The sequence below is a fragment of the Podarcis melisellensis genome (assembly GCF_964234715.1).
Source record: "Podarcis melisellensis genome assembly, chromosome: 10".
NCBI classification, from domain to species: Eukaryota; Metazoa; Chordata; class Lepidosauria; order Squamata; family Lacertidae; genus Podarcis; species Podarcis melisellensis.
In genome coordinates this window covers 58,164,661-58,184,847 of record NC_138542.1, presented here as the reverse complement: position 1 = coordinate 58,184,847, position 20,187 = coordinate 58,164,661, and the positions used below count along the sequence as shown (strand labels likewise).

General features: G+C 46.9%; 1 protein-coding gene across 5 annotated transcripts in view; it reads right to left on the bottom strand.

Moving 5' to 3' along the window:
* Positions 1–20,187, bottom strand: part of WNT5B (Wnt family member 5B) — a 132,716-nt gene that overhangs the window by 90,761 nt on the left and 21,768 nt on the right. The window contains exon 1 of one of the 5 annotated variants that reach the window (XM_081927262.1): positions 11,086–11,543. The exons of 3 other annotated variants lie outside the window; for them this stretch is intronic. In XM_081927262.1, coding sequence (XP_081783388.1) covers positions 11,086–11,229 — 144 coding nt within the window. In that variant the 5' untranslated portion in view covers positions 11,230–11,543. Of the gene's footprint in view, positions 1–10,406; positions 10,654–11,085; positions 11,544–20,187 lie in introns of those variants that run through there. One more of the 5 variants, XM_081927266.1, reaches the window with a different exon arrangement.

The window sequence follows — 20,187 nt, the reverse complement described above, 5'->3', positions numbered from 1 at the left end:
TTTCCTAACCCTGCTTTCAGAGGCCTTTATAACTGGAGATGATGAAGACAATGTGGCAGGTCATGCTTAGTAAAGTGTGTTATTGCACTGCAACCAATATCACATTGATATTTATGAAACCCCAATCATACATATTATTTATTTATTTATTATTATTATTATTATTATTATTATTATTATTATTATTATTATTTTATTTCATTTATTTATATTCCACTAAAACCAAAATAGGCTTCTAAGCATTTAACAAATATAAAAACCAATTACATACATACAATAAAATGTAACCATTCACAATGAAAATACACAACATAACAATTCCATTCAAACAGCACAGGACAGTAATTAAAACAGGAGATTCAGGTCAAGAGATGAAGGGAATACCTATGTAAAACAGATACATCTTCAATAGGTCACAGAATGCCAGTATAGATGGGGGGGGGGTCTCTCATATTTCAGTATGCAATGCATTCCATAATATTGGGGCCATCACTGAAAAAGCCCATTTCTGTGTCACAAGTCAATGAGTCATGGCAAGATTAAGATCAACCAATCAAACCTGAAAAATGTCCTTTCCAGACAATGGAGGGGAAGTCACTGCCTCAGGTAACCTGGTTGAGAGTTGTTTATGGCTTTATATGTAAATAGCAAGACCTTAAAACCAGTCACTAATAAGCAGCTAGAGGGGACCTGTTGGCATGGGTGTTCAGAAAGGGTTTCAATATTTGATGAATGTATTATTGGATTGAAAAATATAACATTGTTCCAGTTTTAAAAGTTGGGTGCAGTTTAGTCAATTAAATAAATCTCAACCATTTGAAGTAATTTCCCTGTTGATATTAATGGGAATTACAAAAGTTTAACATTGGTGGGATAGTGGCCATTGTTCCTTGTATAGTTGGAAAATACAATGTCCTGGCAACAAAAGCAATGCATTAAGGGGAAACACACAGATAGTGCACACAGCATGTGAAAAGCAAAGTGCAGATTTGATTTCCCCCCCCTTAAATCAGTGTTTTTCACCAGAAACATTATCATGACCTGGCCTAATATAAGACAGTACAACCGTCTGATTTTGAAAACCCCACACCTTGCAAAATCAGGAACTGGAATTACTGTGCATAGTAGGTGGCTTAGACCATCTCAAACCAATGCGGGTGGAGGGGGTGTCAAAAGTGTAGAGAATACCAAAAGAAAGAAGAGGAGGAAGGGTACACAAAACCTTTAAAACTACATCACTGTTAAGGGTTAATATCACAAAATGGAAACACAGAGCAAGTCTGAAGGCAGCCAAAGGAGATGTGCTGTATAGTATTACATCTACTACCAGATGAACTAAGAAGGCAGGCACTCCTTCCTAATAGAGAGGAATCTCTTTCTGATACCCTTGGGCACAGAAGCATAAGAGATGAAGCCTGGGAACGCAGGAAATCTGGGGCTGGAGTAAGGCCAGGCTGCCTGTCCAATTCTGCCTCCTACTCTGAATTGGCACTTGGATCTCACAAAGTTTCCCTCTTCATATACTATTCCAATTTCTTCGACAGAAGAAATGAAAACCTGCTTTCATTAATTGTTGGCACATTTACTTCCATGTTCCACATACTCCCCCCCCCCTTTTAAAATCACATTAATTTTCTCAGTACCAAATTCTTAAATTTCTCTACGTACAGCTTTGCTTTCTCTCTCTTTTTGCCGCTTAGCCCCTTGGTTACTGAAAAAGAAACCCACCTTAGTTTGACATGAACTACATAAGCTGATATATATGCACAGAGCATATGTATGCACTGATGAGATATACATATGATATTCAAAAAGGATGGCAACTGGCAGCCTGGGAGTGTGATCTGTCCCACAAAGCAACTTAGTCTAGTTCTTGGAAGTGTTTATCAGAATGATTAGCCCTATCTCTGCTGGAATGATAGACAAGTTGCTACACATATTTTCCTGTCTGAATGGAGAATCAAAATGCAACTAAGTGTATTCCCAAAACCAATAAAGGAGCCAGAAATGTGTGTGTAGCCCAGTAAACAATGCTGGGATTCTGCAAATCACCTGTTGAGGAGAGGGTGCAGGGGGCTGGATTAAACTCCTACTTTCCCACCCAAAAGTTGGTTGGCAAGAATTCAGCTTTTCTTTACTTTCCAGTCAGGTTATAGGTACACAAGCTCAGCCATTCCACATATAGGTTACTGGATTAGGACCCTTGACAGTATATTTAAAGTGTTGAAAAGTAGCAAGGTTATCTTCCCTTTTCCTTCATAGTTTGACATTTGAGGAGCTGTCACTTAAGCTGCAATCCTATGCATACTTACCTGAGAGAAGTAAGCCCCACTAAGATTTTCCTGCCGAATATGCATTATGCAACTTGTGCTAATCACCTATTCAACCCTATTTCAACACCCCCCCCCCAAAATAAGGCTGCTCATTGCATGGGAATCTGAACAAATGTAAAAGTTAAACAGAAAAGGTATCTATGAACATACACACAATTCAATAAGTTGGAGTTGGACAATGCAGAGGTGCACTTTGAATGCTAAAGTGGCACACCTGAAATAGAAAGTGAAAAGGGAAGGGCAAATCCCAGGGCCAGAGAAATGCAAGATGCACACATTGCCACATTTTTATGCCAGGAGTTATCTTAAGTATTATACAACCTTATTCAAACAGAAGAATATGTGGACAGGTCACAGGCTACTTGATCTCATTTTATCCTATCTTATGGTACAAGTTGCACTGGGTCAGATTTGGCATGTGTTTATTGGAATCGGGGAAAAATACAAAAGAGCTGGGATTTCATTCATAAACAAGAATAAAATCTACAGACAGAACCTGTAAAAATGATGCCTGGAATCTGGATTATGTTAAACAAATGGTTGAGTACTGCACAACTATTGTGCCAAACATCTGTACTTGTAGAAAATGTTCATTTTATCATGATATTGAAAGCACTGCTGTGATTCCACAGAACACATTATCAGCACACCAGACCATGTCACTGCCACACATCCACTGCTTAGAGCAGTGTTTCCCAACCTTTTTTGGGCAAAGGCACACTTGTTTCATGAAAAAAATCTCGAGGCACACCACCATGCCAGATGGGGAAAGGTCACTTTTTACTTATGTAAAAAAAAAAAAAAAATAGTAACAGCATAGAAGGTAATGGTAGATGACTGTTAGGGTCTCCCCCCAAATGCAGAATTCTATTAATATCTTCCTTAGCGAGCCGCGTTAACCCCTGTAATGCTTTCTATAGAGTAAGCATAGGGGACACTGGGGGATGTGGAACCAAGGGGGCAGTGGGCCAAAAGAGTTCGGGATCTACTGCTTTAAACAGAAATAAGAGCCAGTGGGTTCTTCCTTTTTTAAAGTATCGTTTCAGCGGGGACAGCAGTCCGGATTTCCAAAAAGCGGCGCTTTTTTGCGTCTGAGCAAAGAAGAGAGAGAGGGGAAAAAAGAGAGAGAGATTGATTTGTGGCTGCGCAAAGGGGGGAGGAGCCCAGGAGTAAAAGTAGGAAGGACGAAGGGAGGGGAAAGGAAAGTTAATAGAAGGAAAGGCGGGTGGGAGAGAAAGAGAAAGAAAGAGGGAAGGAAGGGGGGAAGAGAAGTGGAAAGGAGGGAGACCGAGGCGGGGGAGAAGCGTCTGGAGAGTTGCTCCGAAGTTTGGGGGGCCGCGGGGGTGGGCGCGCGTCCCAGGAGGCGGAGGCCAGCCCGGGCTGGGAGCCGCGCCGCGGCCCGGGGGCGGTAGGCGGACCACGGCTCCTAGGATGTGGAAAGGGGACGGCGGCGCAGGGGGAGGAGACCCGCATGGCTAGGGCAGCGTGCAGGGGGAGGGGAGCGGGCCGGAGGCGGGCGAGGGGGGCCGCGATCCCACGCGCCGCGAACATGGCCTCCTTCCCCGCGGGCCCCGCCGAGCCCCCCGGCCGGGGAGGGCGGCGCGCCCCCGCCGCCGGAGGAGAGCAGAGGCAGGAGGAGGAGGACGAAGGCGCTGCCGAGGAGGCGCGCCAACTTCTGCCAACTTCGGCGCCCGCCCCGTCGCCGCAGGCTCCTCCCGGCCGAGTCACGTGGCCAGCGTGACGAAGCTGCTCTGGTGAGCCAGCAGCAGCGCAGCACACGGAAACGGTCCCTATTTATGTACTTGCACATAAGGGTGCTTTCGAACTGCTAGGTTGGCAGAAGCTGGGACTGAACGACTGGAGCTAGCCCCGCCGTGGGGATTCGAATCGGCAACCCCTAGGTGCTGAGGTTTTACCCACAGCGCCACCCGCGTCCCTAGTGCTGCATGGTACAGCATAATTTATCATCTCCCCACTTCTGATATAAATGATATACAGAGGATGTAATTGTACTAAAGTTACATGAAGAGAACTTTTAAAATAAGGTTGTCTACAACTGCTTGTCGTCCCCCCCCCCCCTGCACTGGATCAGGGGTAGGGAACCAAGCTTCTTCTGCCTAATTTTATGCTGATAGGGGAAGTCTGGAGAGAAAGTTGAAAAAGAAACGGGGGGGGGGGCAGTCAAGACAGACAGAATGGTGGAAAGCAGGGAATCCTCTCAAGTCCATCACATCTGACCTCTGGCAAGAGCAATCTGTTCCTCTCCAGGCAGAGAAAAGAGATGGCCTGGCATTTATAGCTAAATAAAAAAGATAGAAAAAATGTAACTTATTGATTAGTGTCAAAAGGATGTTAAAGGATATGTTGATGGTTCAAAGGGGAGTCAAGAGAAAACTTGCTTCACCAGCAGATCAGTAAGCAATTAGGAAATAAACTTTGGTGCTCTGAGGTATACAAAAGTTAACCGTGGAAAAGAATGTATATGCTTGCTGCAAATAGTGAGATGATGCAACATTAGTTATGGGGGCGATCCGTCCAAATGTAACACTTTTAGGTCATTTTCAGTAGGAAAGATTTAAGAATGGGTTGCATCTCCCCCCCCCCCCCCGGAATGGCTTAAAATAGTGATTCACTTGGGTTGCACACCCTGTTCTATGCATTTGTTGTTGAGAACTGGCGCATCTGGGACTCCTGGGCCAGGTGAGAGGGACGTTGGCTTTGCCTCTTGGCGGTTTGAGAAGCATCCCTGACCTTTGCGGGTGTCCACACACTTCCACGTCGCGCTCCTGGGATCGTGTGGGGACTAAGAGACAGCCGGAGGGGGATCTGGCGAGCCCCTGGGCACGATCACCCTCGATTACGGGGAGCAGGGGGCTCTTCTGAGGGGAAAGCAGAGCGCAAGGGGGGGGAGAGCGCGCTCCCCACCAGAACCGAAAGGAAGAGCCGGTTCGGGGCGGGGGGGAGCCAGAGCAGCGGCTGCCCCCCTCCCGGCTCCCACGGGGCCTTCCGCCTGAGGGAAACCCTTTTCCCACCCCCGGAGAGCCTCGCGCGCGGGGTCCAGAGGGGGGAGGGGGAGAGAGGCAGAGAGCAGAGGGCGTGCACCCCCCCAGCCACGCATGCGCGCCTCAGCCGCGCCTGATGGGCGGTCCTTTCCCCTGGGCTCCGCCCCTCGCGACACAGGGCCGCTCGTCGCAGCGTCGTCCTGCGGGGCTGGCGCCGGGCGCGGCCACGGAAAGAGCGAGCGAGGAGCGAGAGCGCGCCCGCCCTCGGCTGGCTGACTGGCTGGGCCGGCGCGGCGAGGGGCAGAGGCGAGAGGCTGCGCGCGGATCCGGCGGCAGCGCGCCCCCGCCGCCGGAGGAGAGCAGAGGCAGGAGGAGGAGGACGAAGGCGCTGCCGAGGAGGCGCGCCAACTTCTGCCAACTTCGGCGCCCGCCCCGTCGCCGCAGGCTCCTCCCGGCCGAGAGCCAGAGGACGGCGGCGGAGCAGGAGGAGGAGGATCGGGTTTGGCGACGGCTGCTGCGTCCTCTCCAAGCGCGGGGCTGGCCTCTGCCGCGCCCGATCCTCTCGCTTCTCGCCACCCGACTCGCCCGCCTCCCTCCCACGGCACACCAGGCAACGTCTCGCGGCACACTGGTGTGCCGCGGCACACCGGTTGGGAAACACTGGCTTAGAGGTAAAAGTAATTTTACAAGTATTTAACCTGCAGTATGGATATTTTAAAAGCCCAAATTTGGAATAGTCAATTCATTCCAGTAGTTTGCACTGTGTTTTTGGTTGAAACCAGTGGATTTCCACAATGCATCCCACAACCAAAGCAGCTCCATACCTTTTTTATGTAACTGGCTTTGCAACACTCCAACACACAGAGGGCAGGATAGGAGTCTGGAAGGGTGCTGGAGAACACAACTAGACAAAGGTACCCTCAGGCAGAACAGGATCTCAGAAGTTTTCCAGTGACGTTTCCCCCTTGCTGTAGAAGTCACCACCTGACGTTGTCTTCTACTATTCACAGTGCACCTCGCTGAAACTAAAAGACTCCACCTCCCATCTTCTATAATTGCTGGTCATCTAGACTTTACATAACCACCAAGGACACACCCTCAACAGATGTACAAAGTTCCCCTCACCACACACACTGGCCTGCCATCAACTATAGGAGAACAAAACAGACTGCAGGCCAGGAGAACTGAAGATGCAAAAGACTAGGACTAGACACAAATGCAAGATAAACAATAGTGTGGCAATTTAAAGGGGTTTAGGCCAAGTTGTCTGTGAAATGGTAAAGCAGCGTGTTTTCTGGACTTGCACCATTATAGGCTGCAGTTCTAGCCTCATAGGATTAAACCCTCCTCCATATAAAAAATCCACACAGCAAGAAAAAGGTCTGGTGGAAGGGTTCTACCTCAACTAGTCTCCTATGTGCAGAGAGCTATTTTTGTATAGAGGAGGATTCAGAGACTTGCAGTCCATACTGGAACAGCATAAACACAGGTTTGTCACCTCACTGAGTACTAGGTTCAACTGGTTTATTGTTGTGTGAGCTTTTTGTAGGCAAGAGTATACACAGATTAGGAGCATAAGTGGGAGAGATATGAAGACCCTAATATCGTGTACCACCCCAATAACTTCAATATTCCTATTTAGGAAAGTTGGTTCCACCTGCAGCACATAAATGTGTCAAGAATAGTTACATTCCCACATGGAGTGTTAACCACATGGTTTATAATTAGGTCAATTAGTCAAGAATACAAATACACCTGTCTAGGCAGATTATAGATATAAAATACACACACGTGTGTACATGTATGTATGCATGTGCTATATCTATCTATCTATCTATCTATCTATCTATCTATCTATCTATCTATCATCATCTATGAGACTAGGTGTTAATATGTCTGCATTATGTATCTGTGTGAAATAAGAAGCTGCATAAATACAAGTGCAGCAAAAAAGAACAGCAGTATGTTGGGAGTATGAGAACTTGCATTGTTAAGCCACATGTCCCATAGTCTGACCTTCTATAAGCCACCTAGAGAATGTAAATTTAATAAACAATAATAATATCACTTGAACATAATAATGGTAAATACAGGACAATAACAGAGTTCAATTGAATAACAATTGAACCCCAGTCTGATTTACAGTCAACATCCACTTAGCCTTGTGTTGTTGAGTTACTTTGGTACACTTTACATGTGGCCAGCACTACAAACAGATGCATTTCCCTTTTGCAACACAATGGATTAGGACCAAACTACGCATGATGCAGAATAACTGTGACTGGAACTCCCAGCATATTTCTTAAAGTTCAAAAACAGCTGTGACTACAATGGAAAGGCTAGATTGTGGTAGTGGAACTGGGGAAAAGAGGGTCCTTAACCTTCCCCCTTGCGCCATTTTCCTGATCAAAAGATCCCCATCCTGAATCAATTCCCTCACTTCTGGCTGCTCCTTTTAAGCTTTTAAGGCAGGACTCCAGATCTTGTTAAAACTTGATGAACTAAAGTTGGCTTCAAGAACAGTGTCATCGGCCCTGGCTTCGTGTGGCCACTACCTGTTAACAAATGGAACTGTCTTCAACAGAGGCAACTGAGACATTGAATTGTAGAGTTAAAAGAGACCTTGAGGGTCATCTAGCCCCACCCCCTGCAATCCAGGAATCTCAACTAAAGCATCCATGACAGATGGCCATCCAACATCTGCTTAAAAACCTCCTTGGAAGGTGAGTCCACTACCTTCCAAGGGAGTCTGATCCACTGTCGAACAGCTCTTACCGTCAAAGCTCCTCCTGATGTTCAGTCACAATCTCCTTTCTTGTAATTTAAAGCTATTGGTTTGGCTCCTAGCCTCTGAACAAGCTTGCTCCATCTTCCAGCCCTTCTGATATCAGAAGATAGCCATATCTCCTCTTCTCCAGGCTAAACATCCCTAGGTCCCTCAACAGTTCCTCATAAGGCTTGGTTCCCAGTCCCTGTATCACCTTGGTCGGCCTCACCCTCCTCTGCTTACATTCCAGCTTGTTAATATTCTTAAATTGTGCTGCTCATACCTGGACACAATATTCCAGGTGGAGTCTGACCAAGGCAGAATAGAACCCCCCAGCTGGCCGGACTTCTCCTAGGCCTCACACAGAGAACTCTCTCAGTCATGTCACCCAAGAGCCTTTTAACCCAGACATGCCAGGCGGTCACTGTCTCCTCTGGCTCAGTCTGACTTCCAGTATGTGAACACCATACATTTAAAGAAAACAGTAAATTGCTTGGCAAGATCTGAGCAAAGGCTCATCTAGTCCACACAGATGCCTCTCATACACCCACAAACAGGGCACAAAGGCAAGCATAATCTCTCATCAAATGCATCCAGCAGCTGGTTCAGCAGCTGCTTTGGACTCTCATCTGCCCCTTTGCAGTCCAAAACATCTAGAAGATACCAGGTTGCCAAAGGCTTTAAGAGCTGAACTCTGCCTCTGAGATTTCATTACAACAAATTGAGAGCCTCACTTTCCAAGGTTATCTTGCCAATGACAGGCCATAAAGTACAGGTGATGAGAGAAGAGTAATTTAAAGAGAGACTTAAAAGCACCTTCCCTCCACAGCGTCTTGAGAGGATCAGTGCCACAAGCATCCCTTACAGGTTCTGAAGAAAACAGCAGCTGCCCTCCCGAGGTTGTGAGCAGCTCCTACCTACCCATGAGGCACTCAGTCTCCACCTCGTTAAAAGTACTGTAAAGTGCTCAGCGACCACCCAAAGTGCCCGGCATTGGGATGCGGCTGTGCAGGGCAAACTGTTCACCCCGGAGTCTGGGGCTCCACCAGACAGGCTGAAGGGATGCCCCAGCAGCAGCAGAGTAGTCTGAAAGCTCACTCAGCTATCCTCTACCTGACAGGATGGCAAAGCACCCAAGACCAGTAAATGTACCAGGGCAAAAGACAGCTGGAGGCTGTAAAACAAGGTACGAGAAAGTTGGTTTTCCTTTGGTGGATGAATACTCCAAAGGCTGTGAGTGAAGAGAAGGTATATTTTCTTCACTCTCAACATTGCAATCCGGTTTCTTTTCTTGCTTGGAAGCTTCCCCAGTCCTCCCCATCCACCAGCAATCCCTGAAACCTGTCAACAAAAGCAGGATTTGGAGACGGCTCCTGTGTTAGTTTCCTACAGACTTGAGACTGCAATCCTAGTCACCCCAGGAGTAGACAGGGTTAAGACAGCACTGTAAACCCCCCTGAGTTCAGTGGAGCTACTCTCAAGGGAAAGTGCTGCCTTAAAAGAATAGATGTTGCTGGAGCTCAAACCTGCCAGACTGTCAGGCAGATGCACCCTCCCTCTTGCAAAAACTTCCCCCTAGTTTAGTAGGTGGGGATTCTGTCACCCTCCATAAGGATGCTGGACTGCAGCTGCCAATAATCATTCCTGATCATTGGCTACGCTGCTGGGGCCGATGGGCGTTGGAGCCCAGCAACATCTGGAGGGGGCACAGGTTACGCACCCTTGTTCGAGCAAGTCCCACCAGTGTGGCGACCAGCCCTCGACAACAGAAGCGCGCTGCGCCCGCTCGCCAAGACGCTCTTTCCCCGCTACTCAAAAAAGGGAGAACTCTCCTCCTCCGCTTGAAGCAGGGCTAAAATCCGGCCCGGGCCGAGACACCAACCAAGACGAGTTTCTCAAGGCGTCTCCGCAGGAGTGAAGTCCCGCCGAGTCCAATGGGACCCCCGGCCAGCGCGCCAAGAGCCACAGCCAGCGCGAAGCCCGCCCTCCGCCACAAACCCGCTCCTTGTCCGGCCGCGGCGGCAAGGCGCTTCACCCCGGTCGGGGCCCAGGGGAGCCGGGACACGTGTTTGCGTCTCCGTAGGGGCAAGAACACGTGAAGGCGGGTTCTGAGGGAGAGGGAGCTTTGTTTCGGCGACAAATAGCAAGGCGCGCACACTTCCCTCCCCACAACTCCCAGTCGGGGAGGCCAGGCGCCGGGGCTCTTCGCACGGGGCTCCTTCCTTCTTCCCCCCGGCGCCCCGGCGGTGACAAGAGCGCCTGCCCGGGCCCTCCGGCGCTCGCCCTGCGAGGGGCGCCCCCTACCTGCATCTCTGCGCTTTCCAGCCCCGCGACGTCGACGGCTGCGGCAAGTTTGCCTCTCGGAGTGTGTGTGCGAGTGGGTGTTCTCCTCGCCCCGCTCGAGTTAGTCCCGGCGCTGCGCAGGCAGCAGGTGAGTCGCCCTTTGGCAGCGCGGAAGGCGCCGGGCCAGGCAAGGTCAGCTCGGGAACCACCAGGGACGCGCCCCCGCGCTCCTCTCCAACGGGCTGGATGCGCCCCTCTCCGCTCGCGCGCTTCTGGCTGGCTGGCCGGCCGGCTGCAGCAGCAACAGCAACAGGGGCAATAGGCATCCACCGTCGCCGACGCTCCCTCCCTCCCTCGGCTGACGGATGGCTGGCGCTCTCGCTTTCTTTCGGGCTGCTGCTGCTGCTGCAGAAGGGATTTTGCACCAGACAACTTTTAGGCCGGTAGGAGTTTTGACTACAGCGGCGACAGTAGCAGCAGCAAGACGGCGCCGACTGTAGTGCAAAGGGTCGGAGCAAGGCGAGCCGAACCGATCCCGGGGGCTCAGGCAGCAACCTCCGCCCCGCCTCCCCCCACGCCCCGCGCCCGCCTCTCCCTCCCTCCCAAGCACCCCCCTCCTACCCGCCCCGCGCGGCAGCAGCGCCGACGATGGGCACCACCCCGGGGCAATCCCCCTCAACCCCCCCCTCGCGACACACACCGTGTATATAGCCCTCGCTGTCATCCTGTCTCTTCCAAACGCAGCCCGAGAGTCACCCCTCCTCGCCACTTTAGATTGCCACCCTTCTTGCTGGCGTGGCGACACTGCTGTCCCGTGAGGAACTTCATAGACCTTCCTTTTCATTAAAGCCCTGACCCCTTCGCTCTCCCCAGTCTTCCCTACTAATCTCGTCTCTCATCCTCTCCTTCCGTGGAACACCCCCTCTTCCTGCTGCCTCATTCCCCACTCTCCAAGATTCCCCCCAGCCTGGAGCTTACTCCTGTTCTCACATATACTTGACATTCTTTCCTCCCCAACCGATTAAACTAGCACACTCTCAACAGCAATGAGTTCCCCATTACCACCTGACCCCACCACTTGTCCCTTCCACTAACATACCATCCAATCCATCACCAGGACACATCTCACCACCACCACCACCACCGCCCCCCATATGAGTCCCTTGATGCAAACACATGCTAAAAGTTGACACTCAGTGCCTTTCACCCCTTGTTCCTCCCTGTTGTAGACTCAGCTGCTTCAGAGGAGCAAAAGGCAGATGAACTGCTCTTTCACTGCCCATGCGCACGCACACACTGCTTTAGAGCTTTGCAGTGCCTTCAACTCCATTGGAAAAGCAGGCGTCTGCAGTCCAACATTATTCACTTCACAGGAGCAGATATGCAGGCTCCTAAAAACTGACTTGGGAGGCTTCAACAGTTTCAGGAACTGGGAATCCATGATCTGGGATGGGATGAGATGGGAATGGAAGAATGGGGCTCTAGCAGATGGTGACAATGCGTTTGTGGCACCATAAAGGAGTGCAGAAAGAAGGAACACCATGGTACAGCTGCATCAACACAACTGGACGCCTTCATGTGCCCCAGCTGCAACAAACCATGTCTTTCTCATATCTGTTTCTACAGCCACAGCAGGTGCTGTAACTCTCCAATGGTTTGACTTTACCCCTGAAGGCGCACTCTTTCATTGTCTCCAAACAGATGCTAACCAAAGACGTACAAATTTATTGTGGCATAAGCTTTTGTGGATATTAACTATAAGTTGACAGGGAGATGCGTGGGCGGTGGATAGGATTGTATGCAATGGCGTCAAATGGCAATGAAATGTCTGTGGCAATTCAATCAAAGCTTAAACATACACAGAATAAATAGGTTAGCTACTCATTACAGCAGTAATTGAGGATAAACACAAGCACTCCAGTATCCCTAGTGTTTAACACAGTCAAGCAGTGTCCCTAGCAAAGGAATTGCCCATTTTGAAGCTGGGATTGTAATACAAACATTTTAGGTGGAAGAATATCTTTGCCTACCTGCCTACAAATGAGGAACTACAATGATAATGGAGCAGGAATTCCAATGCCTAACTGTCAACCTAATATTAAGAACATAAACATAAGAGTCTGTGGGATCAGGCCAATGGCCCATTCAGTCCCGTGTCCTGTTCTCACGGTGGCCAACCACTGGGAAACCCATTGCCTATGGGAAACCCGCAAGTAGAATCTGAGTACAAGAGTACTCACCCCTTGTGTGGTCTCTATTAAGCAAAGTTAAATGACTAAGTTGTGCTATGCCGGCTAACTCTTGCAGCCTCAATCAGAAATAAGTACCCCTGAGTTTAATAAGCCTTACCTCACTTATGGATAAGATTGTCAGTGGCATCAGTTTGAATGCTGTGCATTTCTGTTCAGATCTCACTTGCCACTGATTTTTTGTCTGGTATCAATGACTATCTTTAAATAAGATTGTAAAATATAAGCAGAGCACATCTATTACCATGTGTGGGCCCCACTGTAGTAGAAGCAGATGTTTCCTTGCACTCCTGCCCATGTGTTCCCCACTGTATTGTGAGTGTGAATTTTGACACTAGCATTCTTTTCTATGGACATTCATGTGTTTTGCAGCTTGAATTCCTGGCAGTGACTCCTGTGGCACTGTATCAGTTTTCATCCAAGTACTTCAACTTACCTAGATGGTGCATAGGAATTGTATTTGTTTTCTCGTCGCTCCAACAAGCATTATTGATCTCACATGATGCTGGTGCCACAAACACTCATCAAAAGTGTCCCAAGAGGATTTTGCCCACCATCGATACCCTAGGACTTAACATTCCCCTTTGCTGGAGAAAGAAACTTAACGCTGCCTGAAGCAGGGATTGCCAAATTTAAAGGAGAAGCACCAAATTGCATGGAACCGCAGTTGCACCAATACTTGCAAATTGCTCTAGCCAAATTGCACTGGTTCCAGTTCTGTAGTTCAGATATGTTGCCTGAAGATGGAACTGGAATTCCAATACACATACACAAACAAATACACATATATTTGATTAGGGGACACTGATCAGTCTATCCTCTTGTGCTGACTGGGAAGTATATGTTCCCTTCCTCATGTGTGTGACAAGAAGAATGCTGTCCTAAGAACACCTGCAGGAAAGTGTACTATTGAATTAGTAGCACTTGCTTTCTGGTAAATTATCAGAGACATACTGTGGCTATATCTAGAAATCCACCAGTATAAGGCATACAGTGCTGGACTCTAGACAAATAACTTCAATCTATGCCTCAAGAACGTACACATAAGAGCCAACATGAATACCAAAAGAGTAGCACATGGAAGCAATGAGGCAATACACTGGGCAGCTGACGAGCTGATCCGTTCATTTTATTGTCTCTCTGACAATAGTCATCTGCTTTTCTAGACCTAGCTTGGGCGTCTGCATTCTGGCACATGTACTGTGAAACATTTCCATAAAGCAAGAAGCGTTTGGAGAGGCAACTCCCCTGATTAATATATATATACAGAGTGAAATTATAGTAAAATGCATGAAAGGGAAGAACACCAAGCACTGGGCAGGATGCCGAACTCTAGTGGTGCCAGGATTTACACAGTGAAAACAACAATCTATGCTCAAGTGCAGTGATTAACAAATACAGCTAGCCAACCCTGCCCTTGCCTCCACATCTGCTCCTCTGTGTAGATAGTTCCTGAGGAGGTTACACATAAAAAGCACCCTGATCCACGGGTTCCATAATTTGATACTAGCCTCTCAGGTCTTAAAGAGGCAAGCAGGTGTCAAATTCAATGGAAAAATATATTTATTGTGCATATATCAAAACCTCAGGCCATCATGATAATCAAATCATCCCTATGGGCTACTGGTCTTCAACTGGCAGGTTGGGACCCACCAGTGGGTCACAGCCTGATCCAAGGTGGGTTACAACAGGAGCGCTACCAGCATGCGAACATATGGGAAGAGGTTATATTTATGTTTGTTCTCTATCCATACCTGAATTTCCAATTCATCTTTCCTTATTATTATGAAAAGTGTGTAAATGATTCACACAGTCCTACTTGAAGGTTCCCATGGGCATCTGGGTGACCACTGTAAGAACAAGAGGATGGGCTAGATGGCGTGACCCAGCAAGGCTATTCTTATAGTGTCCAAGACTTAAAGAGAATTATAGATATTTACAGATGTGAAAACAGCCCCCATATATCACCTTGAAAATTAGTATCCCAGTAAGGGATGAATAAAATCTTTTAATAAACTTGGATTTGTTTGTTCCTTCTTTCAGTCTTCCAACATGTTTTGTCAACAAGGATATTGTCCAGATCCAAGCCTATCCAACATAGACCTAACAGCAGAAAATGTCCAGAAAGTTGCAATTCAGATTCTAGCTGGAATTAACAGACATGTGTTATCAGTTCGCAGTCCTCTTCCAACATTTTTAAAGAAGTTTTTGGATTATGAATGTAGGCAGTGGTATTCCTGATCTTCTCTAGAATGTCTTTCCAAAATCCAAGAATTACTAACTTGTTCAAAACAAATATGCCATCCTTGTGGCTAGAGTTTGACAACAGTATATTTCTCTTTCTGCCCATTTTACTGTTCCCCTTTCTTTTCTCCAAAACTCTTCAAGAGTGATCTAGCTAAGTTGGACCAGTTCTGTACTGCCTAATACCAGCCTTCATGCATAGCAGAAGGCTAGGGAATCTGTGGCCCTTCAAGAAGTTGTTGGGACTACAACTGTCTTCAGTCCCAGGCAACTTGGATAATGCTCAGGGATGATGGGAGTTGTAGTCCAACATCTGAAAGGCCACAGGTTCCCCACCTGTCATGCAGCACCTCTGTCATGCATTCAAGTTCAGATTTTTGTTGTTCTTTAGCCATGTTATAAGCTAGAAACAGACCTCAAGACTTGATGCCAAGCGTTTCCAGGGTAAAAACTGTTCATGGTGATCTCAGCCTCCTGAGGCAGAAGGGTGTTCTAATTGTTGCTGGCAAGTTTACATACCATTGTTATTGTTACAATTGGCTGTGCATATTTTAAACGCCTTCTTTATTTTATAATTTGTAATTAAGGAGAGATGTAATTAGTTTCAACTTTTAATGCAATTAGGGGGCACTGCAAATAAAATTACTTTCTGTTCTAATTGTGCTGGAACTGGAAGCTACATGCTTGCATGTGTTGCAATAACATTTATTGATATAGATTTCCATCAGGGCCGGCTCTACTGTTAGGCAGAATGAAGTGAACACCTCAGGCAGCAGACGATGGGGGAAGCAGCAGTGGCAGCTCCAAGGCCAATTCCTCTTTGGAGGACAGAGCTGCATGTGCCTCATGGCCTGTCCAGGACCCTCTAAACTACCCTGCTGCCCTCAGGTGTGGCAAAAGTTGCAGCTGCCAATGATTTAAGTAAGGTGCAGCTGCCAGTAGTTGGTTTCTGTACATAAAATGGGGATGCCACCCTGTCCTTCACCTCAGGTAGCAAAATGTCTTGGGCCAGTGCTGATTTCTATCCTCCAAGTCGTTCAGGATAACAAGCATGGGGTTGTCTCATTTTATCCTCACAACAAACTTGCGAGGTAGGTTGGGCTCAGATATAGTGGCTTGCCGAAGACAACCCTTTGAGCATTATGGCTGAACTGGAATTTAATCCCAGCCTTTCCAGCTGAAGTCCAATAATATCCACTGTATCAAGAGTGGGAACCTTTGGCTTTCCAGACATTGCTGGACTTCAAGCCAGCGGCCACTATTTAAGAGTGAAGGGGATGGCAGTCCAATTATCATTGGAGAGCCACAGGTTCTCCAGCCCTGGTTTAAACACATATGATGTCATTTGTCCATTTCCTTCCCTCTCTGCCCTTAACTTCCTGTTCTTCTATCACTTTCCCCATTGCCTATTTTAGTTTGCAAACTCCCTGAAGGCAGGGAGACCTGTCCATTTTTGCTTTCCCTGGTATAAGACACTACATATACGGAAGACAGTTTATTAATTATTTTCTATAACCAGGTTGCATTTAATGCTACTCATACTTACGAGTAGATACATTGAAATGAATGGACACAACTTTGGTTCATTAATTTCAATTGGCCTATTCTGAGTGAACATTAGTTGGATACAACCCATCATCATCAAGAGCACTGATCAAGGAGACTGGATATTGGATAGCTAATAGATATTTTCTCCCATTTGTCTCTCAACTCAAACGCTGTCTGGGTTCCAAGCCTCACTTCTTGCTCAAGGTAGAACTGCTGATTGTGTGATATTTTTTGAGAAATGGGTCACCCTCAATACTAGTGATTCAATAAAAAATGAAGAGAATTGAAGGCTTTGTCTAGTTTCCTTCATAACCTAACATGTTTTCCATCCTTGTCCCCTCTTCGGCAGAACCTCCTATCTTTTGTGATACAGCAAAAGGGAGGGGGGAATCAGTGGGGGGGAATAGTAACCCAGATTTTCCTTCATCCCCCCCCCCAACCCTTGGGTAAAGAAAGAAGGAGCCATTGTCCTCAGGACTTTATAACCAGAAACATAATAGCTATTATAGCAAATACCAGCTAATTAGAGGGAAACATTGCCTCAGCTTTGCACTGGCTGGAGCGAGTGTTTGGTGCCAGGTTTTCTCACCCCAAGGTAAATGTGTTTTATGAGATGGGATGTTGGTCTCCATGCATGTCTGCAGAAACTTAACACTTTGGCTCCCAGGCATCTGCGAGGGGAACTTTGTTCACGGGCCTGTTGCAGCTTGGCTAAATATTGCCAAGTTCCATGTAGGGCAAAATATCATGTAGTTTTAAGAACTGTGTGCAGTTGCCAAGCTTTCTGGACCCACAGGCACATCTGGAATTTTGAGAAAGTGCTGTAGGCACTTGCTCCTCTGATGCATCTGCCCCTACCTCCTCCAAGTCATTCAACCCCACAGATAACAGAACGAAACAAAGTTGTTAGCGCACACACACTTTGCTTTTCAGCTGCAGTGAATTAAAATGGATCCTCTTGAATTTGCATGATTTTACATGAAGTCCCCCCACAAAAACACCATCGGATTAGAGTTTACAGTCATCCAAGGTGCAGATCCTCTTCATAATTTATACATCAGACAAATCACATCTATACTGATTGTACTTTTCAGCATAAGAAGAGTCTGCTGGATGATGATGAAGATTTACAGCTCAAGGTGGCATACATATGCCTCTTCCCCATTTTATCTTCACAACAACCTTGTGAGGTAGGTTAGGCTGAGAGGCAGTGACTAGCCTGTGGTCACCAAGTGAGATTCATGGCTGAGTGGGGATTGAACCCTGGTTGCCAAGTCAGCACTCTCTCCAGCATCCTGTTCTCATGGTGGCCAGCCAGACGCCTTTGGGAGCACACAAGTAGGACCTATGCACAACAGCACTCTCCCCTCCTGTTGTTTCTGGCAACTGGTATTCAGAAGGATTACTGCCTCCATAGCCATCAGGGTTAGTAGCCATCGATAGTCTTCTCCTTCATGAATGTATCTTATCCTCTTTTAAAATCATCCAAGTTGGTGGCCATCACTGCTTCTTCTGGTAGTGAATTCCATAGTTTAAACTGTGTGTTGGGCAAAGAAGTACTTTATTTTGTGTACCCTGAAACTGTCCTGAATTGTGGTGATGCCTTGTACAAAAATATGAGGATCCATGAGGACCTGTACCTTGGATCCATGATTTTAAGCTGTGAAAAGTGTTGCAAAGCAGCAGGTCTGTGATTTTTATGGATCAGTCAATGGAGACAGATGTGATTTGACAGTGGTTGGAGACTATTTTCATTAGGGATGGGGACCTCAACAACCTATGTTTCACTCACCCCCAAAATGGCCTACACTGCTGAGTCACAGCTGTCAGGGTAACAACAAAGGGGCTATCCATGAGATAAGGCAGCTTGTTCGCATGATCACCAAATGTTTGAATTTGTTTGTGTGCTTCCACTAAGTATATATATTTTAAATCTTGTTTTTAGGTCTGTGTTACAACTGAAGGAACCTGCGTATGCTTAGCCCAAAGGGACAAAAAGATTAAGGAGGATGGAGCACAATACCTCAAGGGTCTACAAATACTTTCAAAAGATTGAGGAAAGAAGAGGATGACCAAAGATTTGTCATGCTTTCTGAGGATTGGCCGAGAAACAATTTAGGTAGACGTGGCATGCTGAAGTTAAACATTAGGTAGAATGACCTAATACATGTATTGAGTACTGAATGTATTGAGATTAGCCATGCTGCAAGCTGGGGAACAGAAGATGAGCACTGCCAGAGCAGCCTAATACAGGGATGCAACACAGGAATGCAGAGAGATTGGCCATACCTACTGGGGTGGATGGGACTTGTAGATCAACAACAAAAGTTCCATATTCCAGTCCAGCATCCTGTTTCCCACAGTAGCCAACCAGCACTAGAGGCTCATCCATGAAGACAAACAGGATGCTTTCTACCAACCTCAACCTGCCTTTTGCTATCCCTCACCCACTTGCTGAAAAGCAGGTCTTGCCAGACGCCCAATCTTGGCCATTCATACTTATCCTCTATCAATTTGCTTTTCTTTTCCACCACTTTTTTCAGTGCCAAAGCACACTGAGCTCACGTTATGAAGCAAGATCTCTTGCCAGGGTTTCCACAGCCAATTTAAACAGCCTAGTGTAGGATAGGGCAGTGCACAGGCACATAATCAAGAGCCATGAAACTGCAATGGCATTGCAAGCAGTGATGTCCTTTTAACACAGAACTCTGCAGCTGTGTTGGCAATAGCCTCCATCATCATTACACTGCTGTAGACTAAGAGTTGCACTGTGCCAAGTTAGGTGGAGGGACTGTGTGTAATATGGGATAATTTACACTGCAGTCAAAAGGCATTGCAAAAAAGAATGCACTCCAGTCAAAAGGCATTGCAGCCACCGTAAAGCATTCCATGTCAATGCAAGCTTTCACATCTTTTGTAATTTGCAATGGACTTACTCAGCCTAAGATGACAGTGTAACAGCATCTGGGCAAGCTACTGAGGTTGCTTCCAAACTGTTACTGTTTTTGCTATGAGGCTCTAATTGCACAGCTAAAATTTACTGGTATTGAAGGAGGTTCAGCACTTTTTTTAAAAAATGAACTTTTGCCATACAGAAAGTGATGGGGAAATGCACTGGAAAGTGTAAATGTGTATAGGATGGTATATTATAACAACAACAACAACCACAACAACAACAACAACAACAACAACATCCCCACAAACAAATCAGAATGAATGCTTAATAAATAGGAGACATATATCACTCAAATTTTGCAAGCGGATTAGGATGAGCATTCATGTAGAACAGGCCTGAAGCAACCTGAGAGTATCTGAAGCTTATGCACATGTCTAGGAATGAGATGCTTGTCCAAATCTAACTTAACAAAACATTTTCTGTAGACACAGAGAGGGCGGCTGTTTAAAACTTTTGATTCAACTGAGGAATAGTAGGCAGAGTAGACAGCTGCTGCCCTTAGACTACCCAGTCAGCTATCAGTTCTTTGAATAGGATTCTTCTTGAAATGATAGCCCAAGCACATCAGGAACATAGAGCTAATCCCATATGGGCTGTAAAAGCAAAACCAGGAAACATCAAAAGTGGCGAAAGAGTGTGAACTTTGCCTTGTGACCTGGGTGGGCCTGGAATGTGGTTGACCAATAATTATAGCAAAGGATCCCCAGTCTCTACATGGACTACATGATCCCCAAAGATCCCTTCCAACTCTACAGTCCATGTGCCAGTAGTGGCACATGGCTTAAAGAGTACATAGCATCAGATT